Here is a 15,458-nt window from a genome sequence, read left to right on the forward strand (position 1 = left end):
TTCATGCTGTTGCAAAAAGGTAAGAGTTCCTTCTGTCTTTCTGCTTCATAGTATTTCATTATGTAAATATACCAGTTTTTTTTTTGATCCACTCATCTACTGATGGCACTTAGGCTGTTCCCAGCACTGGGTATTGTAAACAGTGCTGTTATGAACATAGGGGTGCATAATGCTTTTGAATTGGTGTTTTGTAATTCTTATGGTATATTCCAAGCAGTGGAATTGCTGGGTCAAAAGACTATTCCATTTTTAACTTTTTGAGGACATTCCATACTGTTTGTCACAGTGGCTACACCAGTCGACATCCCCACTAACAGTGTACTAGGTGTCCCTCTTCTCCACATCCTCACCACTACCTGTTATTTGTTGATTTATTAATGATAGCCATTCTGACAGGTATCAGGTGAATATTATGCTAAGTGAAATAAGCCTATCTGTGAAAGACAAACACCATATTATCTCAGTTATAAGAAGAATCTAATGAACAAAATAAAGTAATGAACAAAATAGAACCAGAGACCTAGAAACATGGATTAGACTGACAGCAGCCAGAGGGGGCGGGGGAGGAAAATGGTGGAATGAAGGGGAAGACACTAGTCAAAGAACATGTTTGAATGACCCATGGACATGGAAACAGTGTGAGGATTGACTGTGGAAGCAGAGAGTGAGCTGGGTGCAGGAGGGCAAAAGGGGAATAATTGGGACAACAGTAATAGAATACTATACAAAATAAATAAATTTTTAAATGATTCAAGTGAAAAAATATAAAATTTTACTGATATGCAATGAAAAAATAAATAAATAAAGCCCTGGCTGGTGTGGCTCAGTGCAGTGAGTGCAAGCCTGCAAACCAAAGGGTCACCACTTGGATTCCTAGTCATGGCACATGCCTGGATTGCAGGCCAGGTCCCCAGTAGGGGGCATGTGAGAGGCAACCACACACTGATGTTTCTCTCCCTCTCTTTCTCCCTCCCTTCTCCTCTCTAAAAATAAATAAATATTTTTAATAAATAAAAACCAATTAATAAAATATCGATACTATCAAAAGTGATATACAGATTCAATGTAATCCCTATCAAAATTTCAGTGGCATAATTTACAGTAATAGAAAGAAACAATTCTGCCCTGACTTGTGTGGCTTAGTGGATTGAGCACCGCCTGCAAATCTAAAGGTCACTGGTTTGATTCCCATTCAGGGCACATGTTTGGGTTGTGGGCCAGGTTCCCAGGTCGGGGCAAGTAAGAGGCAACTGACAATGTTTCTTTCACACATCGCTGTCTCTGTCCCTCTCTTTCTCTATCCCTTGCCCTCTCTCTAAAAAATAAATAAAACCTTTAAAAAATAATTCTAAAACATTATGAAACTACAGAAGACCCTAAATAGGCAAAACAATCTTGAAAAAAAAACAAAGCTGGAAGAATCACACTTACCAATTGCAAACTATTGTCTTGGGCCACTTAATGATGGGGTATGTTCTGAGAAATGTGTCCTTAGTTGTGAATTTATTCATTGCATGAATATCATGGAGGGCGCTTAAACAGACTTGGATGTTGTAGCTTATGACACACCTAAGCTGTATTATTTTGGCTATCTGGGGTCTTTTGCAATTCTACAGTGCTAAATAATTATCTTTAACTTGTTTCTTTGGCCCTTTTCTACTCTGAACATCTTGACCACGCAAAATCTAAAACTGCAGTTTTAGCCACACTTATAGGCAAAGCATATCTGACCCTAGAGATCCAAAATACAATGAACGTTTATTCTTTGACCATCTAGTAGTCTTGAAATAATACCTATCAGCAAGACTTTCTTCAAGATTCTCTGATTATAGGGAGGCAAGGCATTGCAGCAGTAAATGGAAGTATACTGACCTCCTCTGAGGACCAATCTGGAATTACAACTAAATTGTGGAGAAATCACCTGGAACGAACAATGGAACAATAGTGAGAGAGGAGTCTTACAATCTGGTATAGACAGAACAATCAGCTTTAGTACAAACTGACTGGTAAGGAGTGCAGTGGAGACTTGAGGAAGCTGACTCAGTACCTATGGGTGGCAGCACCAGAGGAATATTTAAATGGATAGTTAGATCCCCCTGACAAGAGTGGGGTCTTAATCATAAGCAGGGATCCCCAGCCTAAAACATCAGAGACCAAAGAGCACACAGAAAACAGCCAGCTTCAAAAAGCAGCAGGGTTGCTCTCTGCCAGAAATGGACAGCTGGAGATGCAAAGAGACATTTAAAGGTTCAAAGAATACATTTTATTTGCAGCCACTTAACCTGGGCTCTGTCAAAGATGGGGCAGAGTGGGCTTGATAAGCCTGAGGAGACACTGGGAAAGGAAGCTTTGTGCAGAGAACTGAGAGAGTAGGTGGTGGGATCCTGCTGCTGAATCATCCCCCATACAGCAGTGGCCATCTTTCTCATTCAGACCACTCACCTCAGCAGCAGCAGCCTGAGAAGAAACAATATCTCTGCCTCCAGGAGGGACTCCTCCCTGGCCCTGTGCTGCTTAAGCCAGACTACTGAGTACAGAGCAGCATCCACTAATAGTAGATCCCTGGCTAAAGGGAGTACACAGTGGACAAGAGACACTTGAGGAGAGACTGTAGACTGAGGTTTTGGGGAAAGAACTGAGAGAGTAGCCAGTGGGATCCTGGTGCTGAGTCATCCTCCATATGGAAGCAGCCATCTTGCTCAGGCAGACCACTCCACTGAGCTATATAAGAGGAAATAACCTTGCTCCCAGGAGGGACTCTGCTCTGCCCTGAGGTATCTAAACCTGACTGCTGAGTGCAGAGTAACTAGATTAACAACTGAAGGAAACACACAGAAAGTAGATTCCTGGAGGTTTCAAACAGATTCCGAAGGTCAGGCAGGATCAATATCTGATGTCATCAGAGGCAGATCCAAAAAGAAAAACAGCAGTAGATACTAGAGACTACCAGGATGAAATCCACTCTGGTTTTCTCCATGATTTGCAATATTTTCTGTACTTCAAAGTTTTTTAACAATCATTTTGGGTCCAATAACTTTGTGCATATTGTCATGAGATTTTATACTAATATTTCAATTCTCTCCTTTCTTAAAATAATCTTAATCTCTTTACAGCCTTATTATTATTGGTTCATTTGCTGTTGATAGTGGGATTACAGGGGGGAGTTGTTTTACAGATAAGGGTTTGTTTCCTGGGCTTTGTGGTTGTATTCTGGCAGCACAGGCACAAAAGCACACAAGACGTGGTGACAAGTATGCCCATCAGTAAACGAGATGGAGGGTAGGACCCACAAAAGAATGACCAAACAACAATCAAAACCCAATTACTTCCGGAGAGCCAACATAAATGTCATAAAAGGCATCCAAAGAGAACTAAGTTCAAGAGATCAAGGAGACCACATCACTAAATCTCACAGGGCTGTTACCATAGACATTCACACCACTAAGTCAAAAGGCAAGACAAATAACTTTAAGAAGCAGAAGCAAAAAGGAAGAGTCTCACAAATAATGTGAAGACAAAGAACACCCCCTGCCTGAATAGAAAGGAAAAGGAGGAATCGCCAGAAACAGTAATAAATGAAATAGAGGCAAGTAATCTATCAGATATTGAGTTCAAAATAGTGGTTATAAGAAAGATAAATGAACTCAGAGAGTTCAGAGAGAATTAACAAAAACTACAGGGAAACTATGAAGAGCTTACTGCAAACTATATCAGCATGAAAAAAGACATAGAAACTATCAATAACACACAAGAGGAAATGAAGAATAACATCTCTGAATTGAAAAACAGAGTGGAAGGAATCAAAAACAGGCTAGGTGAAGCAGAGGATTGAATCAGTGAGCTGGAGGACAAGGTAGAAAAAAGCTCCCAAGAAAGAGCAAGAAAATGAAAAAAAGACTAAAAAAGAATGAAGGGGCATTTAGGGAAATGCAGGACAACTTGAAATGTAATAATATCTATATAACAGGGATATCCGAAGGAGAAAAAGAGGAGCAAGGGATGGGGAACCTGTTTGAAAAAGTAATAGAAAACTTCCTTAATTGAGGGAAAGAAAGAGTCACACCAGTCCAGGAAGCACAGAGGGTCCCATTCAAGAGGAACACAATGAGGCCCACTCCAAGACACATCATAATTAAAATGGTAAATAGCAAAAACAGAGATTAACAATGGAACGATAGTGGGAGAGGAGCCTAGGTGCTGTGGAGAGTGGATTCTACTCTCACACATCCCAACGGTTGAGAAGTGTGGTGGAGGCTCGAGAGGGTGGGCTGGGTGCCCACGGGCACTGGCACCAGAGGGACATTGAAACGGCCAGCTAGCTTCCCCTGAGAAGAACAGGGTCTGAGTCATAAACAGGGACCCCTAAACTACAGCAGCTAAAAGTAAGAAAATACAGACAAAACGCAACCCCGAAAAGCTTAGGGCCGCTCTCTTCCAGAGACAGGTGGCTGGGGATGCAAAGAGACATTTAAAGGGCCAACGCAAAAGTTGCAGTGGCAGCCACCTTCCTTGATCTCTCGGTAGAGGCGACAGCAGGGAGGGCTGGTGCGGGGAAAAGACTGCTGAGGAAAACTTTGTGAAGAGAACTGAGACGGCGGCCTGTGCAGCCTGGGTGATAACGTATCTCCCATTCTGCAGTTACCATCTCCCTCAGGCATAAGGGAATCAATTAATCTGCCTTTGCTGGGCTCCGCACACAGCTTCCACACCTGTGAGCTGTGGGGCTGAGTGCAGACTGGCTGGGAGAGCTTTGAGGAGAGAATGGAGACGGAGGCATTGGGGAAAGAACGGGAGGAGGAACTGGGGAGTCCCACTCCCTCCCCATTCTGTAGTCTCCATTGTGGGCTGGAAAGGCACGACCCCAAAGAGTCAGAAGCGGTGCATGCATGAACCAGACTGCCCTTGATTGAAACGCAGTCCGCACAGGGGGTGGATCCTTGGCCAAAGGGGTCACAGAACTGCTCAGAGGCCACTGAGGACAGTCTGGAAACGGAGGAATTGGGGAAAGATTGGGAGGATAAACCGGGGAGTCCCGACTCCTTCTCCTTGCCATAGTCTCCATTGCGCGGGAATATGTCACACTCCCAAAGAGCCAAAAGCTGAAAAGCACACAGACACCACAAAAACATCCAGTGCAGGCACGCACACGTGCGCCCAGTGATCGGCGCGGGTTTGCGAGCCTGTGTGTGACCCGCGTGGGCTGGTGAACGCTTGCACCGGTGGGCAAGGACTCCCACAGATTGGCACCCATATGGCCTACAAGGGAGTGCACAGAGTGGCAAGGGAAGGCATAAAGTGACCCATCCACCCGCGATTGCGGAGCGGCCCACAAAATTAGTAGAGCTGCCCAGAATCCCTGGAGGAGAGACCGGAGACAGGATAAACCGGAGAGTCCTGGAGCTGATTTCCTCCCATTTGAGTAGTCCCCATTTGGTGAGGGCAAGCGACACACCCAAAGAGCCAAAAGCGGGGAAAACACACAATAGAAGACCCTAAACTGACCAGTGCCAGGGAGCTCGCTGGCCATGAGGGGCAGATAAGTAGGCGAGGTCGCGAATAAGCCCGCTGGTCTGGGGCATGCACATGGGAGCCGAGGCGGGCAAGGGGATCCTGCTCTGCCAGGAGCGCGCTCAAGGAGCCGGCGTGAGAGTGCAGAGAGATCCCAAAAAATAGCCCAGTCTTGACCGAAGGGGTCACAGAGCTGCGCCAAGCAGGAGTCAGACAGTAAACTCCTGGAAGGCTCAAAAAAACAACGCAAGGTCCTATAGGGTCAACAACTGACATAATGAGAGGCAGGGCCAAAAAGAAAAGTAAAGGACAAAAATACTTAACAGACTCTCACAAAAATGGGAAGAAAAAGAAGTTCCCCCCAAATGAGTGGAAAAGGGGACTCCCCACAGAGAGAGCTAACTGAAATAAAGGCAAGGTAACTATGAGATACTGAATTCAAAACAATGGTTCTATGGAAGCTCAATGAGCTCAGCCAGCTCAAAGATAATGATGAGAAACAGCAGAGAAACTATCAGGATCTTACAGCAAACTATATGAGCCTGGAAAAGGACATAGAAACTATCAAAAAGACAAAGGGGATATGAAGAATACCATTTCTGAATTGAAGAACACAGTAGAAGGAATCCAAAGCAGGCTGGATGAAGCCGAGGATCGAATCAGTAAGATGGAGGATAAGGTAGAAAGAAGCTCCCAGAAAGAGCAAGAAATGGAAAAAAGACTCAAAAAGAATGAAGAGGCATTTAGGGAAATGCAGGACAACCTGAAACACAATAATATCCGTATCATAGGGATACCAGAAGGAGAAGAAGAGGAGCAAGGGATAGAGAACCTCCTCAAAAAAGTAATGATGGAAAATTTCCTGAATTTGAGGAGAGAAAGTCTCTCATGGATCCAGGAGGCACAGAGAACTCCACTCAAGAGGGAACCAAGGAGGTCCACTCCAAGACAGATCATCATTAAAATGGCAAATGGCAAATGTCAAAGACAAAGAAAGAATCCTCAAGGAAGCGAGAGAGAAGGAGAAAGTAACATACAAGGGGGCCAAGATATGCCTAGGAGCTGAGTTCTCAACAGAAACATTACAAGCCAGAAGGGAATGGCAACAAATATTCTAAGCAATGAAAAGCAAGGGCCTACAGCCAAGGCTGCTCTACCAAGCCAGGCTATCAGTTAATATACAAGGGGAAATACAGAGTTTCCCAGACAAGAGAAGACTAAAAGAATACATCTCTACCAAACCAGCACTCCAACATATGCTAACGGGACTGGTTTAAGCAGATGAAGGAAAAGAATGAGACAGAGAGGAACACAAGTACAAAGAGAAAAGATGAGTAAGTTTCTATCAGTAATATCTCTCAATGTGAATGGACTCAATGCCCCAATCAAAAGACACAGGGTAGCTGAATGGATAAGAAAACATGACCCACACATATGCTGCCTACAAGAGACCCACCTCAGAGCAAGAGACCTACACAGACTGAAAGTAAAGGGATGGAAAACAATATTCCAAGCAAATGGGCATGAGAAAAAGGCTGGAGTCGCCATACTAATATGATAATATGATAATTAAATTATGATATCATATTATTATAATTAAATATGAGTCGCAACACCATCAAAGTCCTAGAGGAGAACATTGGCAGGAAACTCTCAGATATCCCACGCAGCAATTTTTTCATTGATATGTCTCCTAAAGCAAGGGACAGAAAGGAAAGAATAAACAAGTGTGACCTCATCAAAATAAGAAGCTTCTGCATGGCAAAAGAAAATATCAGCAAAATGAAAAAGGAGCCAACCATATTGGAAAATATATTCGCTAATGATACATCAGATAGAGGTTTGATCTCCAAGATATATAAAGAACTCACTCGACTCCTCGCCAAGAAGACAAACAATCCAATAAAAAAATGGACAAAGTACCTGGGCAGATGCTTTTCCAAGGAGAGATACAGAGGGTCCAGAGGCATTTGAAAGGATGCTCAGCATCACTAGCCATTAGAGAAATGCAGATCAAAACCACCATGAGGTACCACCTCACACCGGTCATAATGGCCATCCTAAACAGGTCCACAAACAACAGGTGCTGGCGAGGCTGTGGAGAAAAGGGAACCCTAGTACACTGTTGGTCGGAATGCACACTGGTGCAGCCGCTGTGGAAAGCAGTGTGGAATTTCCTCATAAAGCTGAAAATGGAACTGCCTTTTGATCCAGTGGTTCCCCTGCTGGGAGTATACCCTACGAATCCTAAAACGCCAATACAAACGAACCTATGCACCCCAATGTTCATAGCAGCACAATTTACAATAGCCAAGTCTTGGAAGCAACCTAAATGCCCATCAGTAGATGATTGGATCAAAAAGTGATGATACATATACACAATGGAATACTACGCAGCAGAAAGAAAAAAAGAACTACTAAACTTCACGACAGCATGGATGAAACTGGAGAGCATTATGCTAAGTGAAATAAGCCAGGAGGCAAAAGACAAATACCATATGATCTGACCTCTAAGTGGAACCTAACCAACAATACAAAGATGCAAGGGAAATAAGACCAGCAACACTGAAAGGAGGTGAAACCAACAGAGATAAGAGGGAAGGAGTGAGGGGTGGCAGGGAAAAGGAAGGGAAGGGGAAAGTCAAGGAACATATAGCAAGGACTCATGGACAGAACCAAAAGGGAAGAGCTGAGGGAGGGAAGGAGCGAGGGGTCAAGGGAAAGTGGTGGGGGGTAGGCAGAGACAAATGTATTTGAAAAAACAAATTAAAATAAAATAAAAAGAATAAAACAAAGAGAGAATCTCAAAGCAACAAGAGAAAACAGGTATTAACATACAAGGGAGCCCCCAAGCAGCCTGCAGTTGTCTTCTCAATAGAAACACTGCAAGCTAGAAAGGAATAGCAAGAAATATGCCAAGTAATGAAAAGCAAAGACTTGCAATCAAGACTACTCTGCCCAGAAATGCTCTCAATTAAAATGGTATGCAAAATAAAGAATTTCCCAGGCTAAAAGAATACACCTCCACCAAACCAGCACTCCATGACATGCTAAAAGGGCTACTTTAAGATGATGAAGCGATAGAGCAAATAATACAGGAACACAGGCACAAAGGGAAAAAATGAATAGTACCTGTCAATAATAACTTTAAATGTAAATGCATTAAATGTCCCAATCAAAAGAGATAGGGTAGCTGAGTAGGTAAGGAAACATGACCCACACATATGCTGCCTACAAGAGACCCACCTCAGAACAAAGGACCTACACAGACCAAAATAAAAAGTATGGGAAAATATATTTCAAGCAAATGCAAAGGAAAAAAAAGCAGGTATCCAGTACTTATATCAGACAAAATAGATTTTAAAACAAAGGCCATAAAAAGAGACCCAGAAGGACACTGCATACAACTCAAAGGAAGAATCCATCAAGAGGACATAAACATTGTACCTATATACACCAAACATACGAGCACCCAAATATATAAGGAAAATCTTGGTTGACTTCAAGAAAGATAAAGACAGCAACACACGAATACTAGGGGATTTTAACACCTCACTGTCAACAATGGATAGATCTTCCAAACAAAATATCAACAAGGATATTGTGGAACTGAAAGACACATTAGGTCAAATGGACTTAATTGGCATATATAGAATCTTTCATCCCAAAGAAGCAAAATACACATTCTTTTCAAATGTACGTGGAACATTTTCAAAGATAGACCACATGATAGGACACAAAACAAGCCTCAACACATTCAAGAAAATTAATATCATAACAAGCATATTCTCAGACCACAAGGGCCTTAAACTAGAAACCAACCTCAAGGAAAAAGCTGAAAAGCATTCAAACTCATGGAAACTGAATAGCATGCTATTAAACAATGAATGGGTCAGTAATGAGGTCAAAGAAGAAATCAAGAAGCTTCTGGAAACAAATGAAAATGAACATGCAGGAGTCCAAAACACATGGGGCACAGTGAAGTCAGTCTTGAGAGGGAAGTTTATAGCAATGCAGGCCTACGTAACACAGATAGAAACATTTCAAATAAAAAACCTAAGCCTACATCTTCAAGCACTGGAGAAACAAGAAAAAAACACAGAGCCAGTAGAAGGAAGGAAATCACCAAGATCAGAGCAGAATTGTGTTAGGGACCACTTTGTGTAGAATTTAGAACTATAGCCTCACGTCAGCAAGGCCTTGAAAGTGGCTTATAAGTCTCGACTAGACAGACATAGCACTGAGGGTTTGTGTGGGAAATCTAGCCTAATGAGTGCATTATATTTACTGAAGCTAGCTATGCTTTGCAGTGGCCTGATAAGGAAATACAAAGTGTTTAGTCTCAAAGCAGTAGAAAAGATTCCTGAGCCCCTGAACCTTGGCTTAATGATTATCTGATGTCAGCATGTCTAACAGACCCTAACCCAAGGCTGACCTATGTATTCCTCTTATTGCTATATCTATAGCTCTCTGACGAGGGTTGTTAAGCTTTGCACATATGCTCTATACCCCTGCATATCATTCTCAATAAAAGCCATTTCAGCGATAGGCTCGGGGCATTCCCCATTAGAGGGAATCACCACCCCCTTTTCTAAACAGGCAATTCATGTCTGGAACAACTGGTTATTTCATCCCCAGTGAATCAGGGGACTTTGCAGGATGGAGTCCCCCACAGAACTGAATGACATTGAATGATTCAAACAACAAAGGATCAATCAATCCTGGAGCTGGTTCTTTGAAGAGATAAACAACATTGACAAGCCTTTAGTCAGGCTCATCAAGAAAAAAAAGGAGAGTACCCAAATAAATAATATCAAAAATAAAAGAGGATAAATTACAACTGATACCACAGAAACAGAAAGGATTGCAAGAAATTACTATGAACAATTATGTGCCAAGAAACTTGAAAACCTAGTTGTAATGGACACATTTTTAGAAAAATATAACCTTCCAACACTGAATGAAGCAGAAGGAGAAAGCCTGAACAGACTGATAACAGCTGAAAGTCAAGCAGTTATCGAAAAACTCCCAGCACACAAATGCCCTGGACTGTATGGTTTCAAAGGGGAATATTACAAGACATTTAAGGAAGAGCTAACCCCCGTAATTCTCAGACAATTCCAAAAAATCCAAACAGAGAGAAGGCTCCCAAACTCTTTATGAGGCCAGCATCATCGTAATCCCAAAACCAGATAAAGACACAACAAAGAAAGAAAACTACAGGTCAGTATCACTGATGAACTTAGAGCTAAAAACCTCAACAAAATATTGGCAAACCGCATACAGAAATACATTAAAAAGTTCATACACCATGATCAAGTGGGATTCATCCCAAGGATGCAAGGATGGTTCAATATACACAAATGTACAAAAGTAATATGTCACATAAACGAAAGGAAAGACAAAAATCACATGATCATCTTAATAGATGTGGAAAAAGCATTTCAAAGGGTACAGCATTCATTTCTCATAAAAACACTCAGCATAGTGGAATAAAGAGGGGCATACCACAACATAATAAAGGCCATATATGAAAAACCTACAGCCAACATCATACTAATTGGGCAAAAACTAAAAGCTCTCCCACTAAGATCACGAACAAGACAAGGTTGTCCGTTTTCACCACTTTTATTCAACATAGTTTTGGAAGTCCTAGCCACAGTGACTAGACAAGAAAAAGAAATAAAAGCATTCAAATTACAAGGGAGGAAGTAAAACTGTCATTGTTTGTAGATGACATGATAGTATACATAGAACACCCTATAGACTCCATGAAAAAACTACTCTACCTAATAAGTAAGTTTGGCAAATCAGTGGATACAAAGTCAATATTCAGAAATTAAAGGCATTTTTGTACACCAACAATGAAATATCAGAATCAGAAATCAGAAAAGAATCCCATTTGCAATAGCAACATGAAAAATAAAGCACCTAGGAATAAACTTAACCAAGAAGGTAAAAGATCTGTACTCAGAAAACTACACAACACTGAAGAAAGGGATTAAGGATGACACAGATAAATGAAAGCATAAACCTACCATGTTCATGGATTGGAAGAGTTAACATCATCAAAATGTTCAAACTATCCAAAGCAATATATAGATTCAATGCAATCCCTATTAAAATACCAATGACATATTTCACTGATATAGAACAAACATTTCATAAATGTATATGGAACAATAAGCAGCCCAAATAGCTTCAGCAATTTTGAGAAAAAAGAATAAAGTAGGAGGGATCACAATACCTGCCATCAAACTATATTACAAGGCCACTGTAATCAAAACAGTCTGGTACTGGCTGTTTTGACACATAGATCAATGGAACAGACACATAGATCAATGGAACAGAATAGAGAGCCCAGAAATAAACCCATCCCTCTATGGTCAACTAATATTCAATAAAGGGAGCAGAAGAATAAAATGGGGTAAAAATAGCATCTGTAACGAATGGTGTTGGGAGATCTAGACAGCTACATGCAAAGAAATGAATTTCGACCACCAATTTATGCCATAAACAAAAATAATCTCAAGATGGGTAAAAGACTTAAATATAAGTTGTGACACCATAAAAGCCCTAGAGGAGAATGTAGGCAGGAAAATCTCAGATATTCTATGCAGTAGTATTTTCACCAATTTGTCCCCTATAATAAGGGACATAAAGGAAAGAATAGACAAATGGGACTTCATCAAAATAAGAAGCTTCTGCACAGCTACAGAAAACATCAGCAAAATGAAAAGGAAGCCAACCATATGGGAACATATATTTGCCAATGATACCTCAGACAGAGGTTTGATCTCCAAAATATATAAAGAACTCACATGATTCCACTCCAGGAAGATACATATTTCAATTAAAAAATGGGCAAAATACCTTAACAGACACTTCTCCAAGGAGGACCTAAACAGGGCCCAGAGATGTGTGAAAGGATGCTCAGCCTCACTAGCCATCAGAGAAATGAAAATTAAAACCACAGTGAGCTACCACTTCACACTGGTCAGAATGGCCATCATAAACAAATCACCAAACAAAAAGTCCTGGTGAGGTTGTAGAGAAAATGGAACCCTAGTACAGTGTTGGTGGGTATGCAGACTGATGCAGCCACTGTGGAAAATAGTTTGGAATCTCCTCAAAGAGCTAAAAATGGAACTGCCTTTTTACCTGGCAATTCCACTGCTAGGATTATACCCTAAAATTCCTAAAACATCAATTCAAAAGAATATATGCACCCCAATGTTAATAGCAGCACAATTTGCATGTGTCAAGTGTTGGAAGCAACCTCAGTGCCCATCATTAAATGAGTGGATCAAAAAACTATGGTAGATTTATGCAATGGAAAACTACACAGCAGAAAGAGATTCTATCCTTCATGACAGCATGGATGGAACCAGAGAATATCATGGTAAGTGAAGTAAGCCAGCGGGTGAAAGAGAAATACCATATGATCTCACATATAAGTAGAACCTAAGCAACAAAACAAACAAGCAAGGAAAAATATAACCAGCATCATGGAAAGAAAAAACAAACTAACAGTAATGAGAAGGAAGGAGGGAGGGAAGTAACGGGGAAGGGTCAAGTCAAGGAACATGTATAAAGGACCCATCAACAAAGCCAAAGTGGGAAAGGACTGAAGGTGGGAGATAGGAGTTGGAGTGGCAAGAGAAAGCAGTGGTGGAAAAATGGAGACAAATATATTTGAATAATAAAAAATTAAAAATTAAAAAAGGCTTTTCATTGTAATGGAATAAACTCTTTTTACTGCATGTAATTAGTTAATTTTAATTTAATCTTTATTATATTGTTTCCATTACCATTTATTTCACTTATACTTCTCTCTTCACAGCAATCACTACACTGTTGTCCATGTACACAAGCCCTTTTTCTGTTTTGCTCAATTTCTCTACTCACTCACCACCCCCCATGATCTGTCATTCTGCTCTCCACCTATGAGTCTGTACCCATTTACTTGTTAGTTCAATTCATCAGATTCCACATAGGAGTGTAATAATATGGCATTTGTCTTTCTCTGAATGGTTCATTTGGTATAATGCTCTTCAGGTCCAACCATATTGTCACAAGTGGTAAAATTTCTTCTTTTTTATGGCTGAGTGGTATTCCATTGTGTGAATGTCTCATAGTTGTTTTACGTTTTATCCAGGCATCTGCCTGATGGATACTTGGGCTGCTTCCATATCATGGAGATTGGAAATAAAGCTGCAATAAAAGTAGGAGTGCTTATGTTCTTTCGAGTTAGTGTTTTGGGTTCATTCCTATATATTCCCAGAAGTGGGATCATGGGTCAAATGGCAGTTCCATTTTTAATTTTTTGAGGTATCTCCATACTGCTTTCCACAGTGGCTACACCAACCTGCATTTCCACCAACAGTGCAAAAGGGGTCCCCTTTCTCCACATCTTTGCCAGCACTTGTTGGTTGATTTTTTGATGATAGCCATTTTGACAGGTGTGAAATGATACCTCATTTTGGTTTCATTTGTATTTCTTTGATGATTGGTGATGTTGAGCATTTTTTCATATGTCTATTGGCTATCTGTTTGTCCTCTTTGGAGAAGGGTCTGTTCAGGTACTTTGCCCATTCTTAAATTGAGTTGTTTATTTTTTGGTGTTGAGTTTTATAAATTTTGTAATTTATAATGTCCAAAATTTATAAATTTTGGACATTAACCTTTATCAGATGTATCAGTGAATATGTCTCCCATTCTGTGGGTTGTCTTTTTTATTTTTTTGATGATTTCCTTTGCTGTGTAAAACTTTTCAGTTTGATGACCTTGGCATTGTTCTTGAGATAAACAGGCTCAGCACACATTCAGAACTTGATTTAAAAGTCCTTTCATGATCTGTCCCCTGCCCTCCCCGAAGTCACCTGTTCCCCTCACATTATCTCTAAAAACTCTCCTTCCTCATTCAGTAATTCAACCACACTGGTCTTAACTACATTATCAATTATACAACAAACCCCTTCCAGTGGGAAGTATGCTGTTACACACATCCCTCGTTAAATGTTTTAATAAATTTCAATATTAATAGTATTATTTTTAATGACATATTATCAGCCCTGGTTGGGTGGCCTATTTAGTTTGAACATCATCCACTCACCAAGGGGTTGCAGGTTCGATCTCTGGAAGGGGCACTTATGGTACGCAACTGATCTCTATGTCTCTCCCTCCACTTCTTCTCTCTCTAAAATCAATAAACATATCCTTGGTGCAGAATGAAAGTAACCAGAGGGGATGTGGTAGAGGAACAATTGTGGAAAGAATGAAGAGGGACTAGACAAAGAACATGTATGAATGTCTGAGGGATGTGGACAAACAGTGTGGGAATTGATTGGGGGGTAGGATGGGTAGAGGAGGGCAAAGGGGGAAAAATTGAGAAACCTGTAATAGAATAACATTAAAAATGATTTTAAAAAAGGACAAAATTATAAAAGATGTATTATCTTAACTATTTCATGACTTACTGAAGAAATGTGAATTCATCTGGAAGAGATCAAATTTTACAATAGTGATAGTGTTGCTTATGGAAAAAGCACATACATTTCTTACCATGAGGTCACATACAGGCATGTGCATCTCAGCAAGCACAGTGTTTTTGAAGTCATCACTGGAAATGAAGCTGTGGAATCTCTCAGGAACAAAAGAAGCTGTCGACCCATTTTCTTCAATCAAATTTTTATATATCTGTGTTCGAGGTCGAGCCAGACCTTTTAGTATTACGTAAAATCCATCATTTCCAACAACTGAAACAAACAAACAAACAAACAAACAAAAAACACAAAATAGATATTGTGTAGGCTTTATTTCTCAGGGATTTTGATATAAATACAATGACCACACATATCACACTGACTTCACTTTCAGCAGACTCTTTTATGCAATGGCAATAACTTTAATACTGCACTTAGACATTTACAAATAATTTACTCAAATAA

The 15,458-nt window shown here is 40.6% G+C and overlaps 1 protein-coding gene across 1 annotated transcript in view; it reads right to left on the reverse strand.

Annotated features, from left to right (window-relative positions):
* Positions 1-15,458, reverse strand: part of CNBD1 (cyclic nucleotide binding domain containing 1) — a 257,585-nt gene that overhangs the window by 94,442 nt on the left and 147,685 nt on the right. Inside the window, exon 6 of the mRNA XM_054595284.1 lies at positions 15,073-15,266. Coding sequence (XP_054451259.1) covers positions 15,073-15,266 — 194 coding nt within the window. The remainder of the gene's footprint in view (positions 1-15,072; positions 15,267-15,458) is intronic.

This window comes from Pteronotus mesoamericanus, unplaced genomic scaffold, assembly GCF_021234165.1.
Source record: "Pteronotus mesoamericanus isolate MK-2021 breed Mesoamerican mustached bat unplaced genomic scaffold, CSHL_Meso_final scaffold_54, whole genome shotgun sequence".
Taxonomy (NCBI): domain Eukaryota; kingdom Metazoa; phylum Chordata; class Mammalia; order Chiroptera; family Mormoopidae; genus Pteronotus; species Pteronotus mesoamericanus.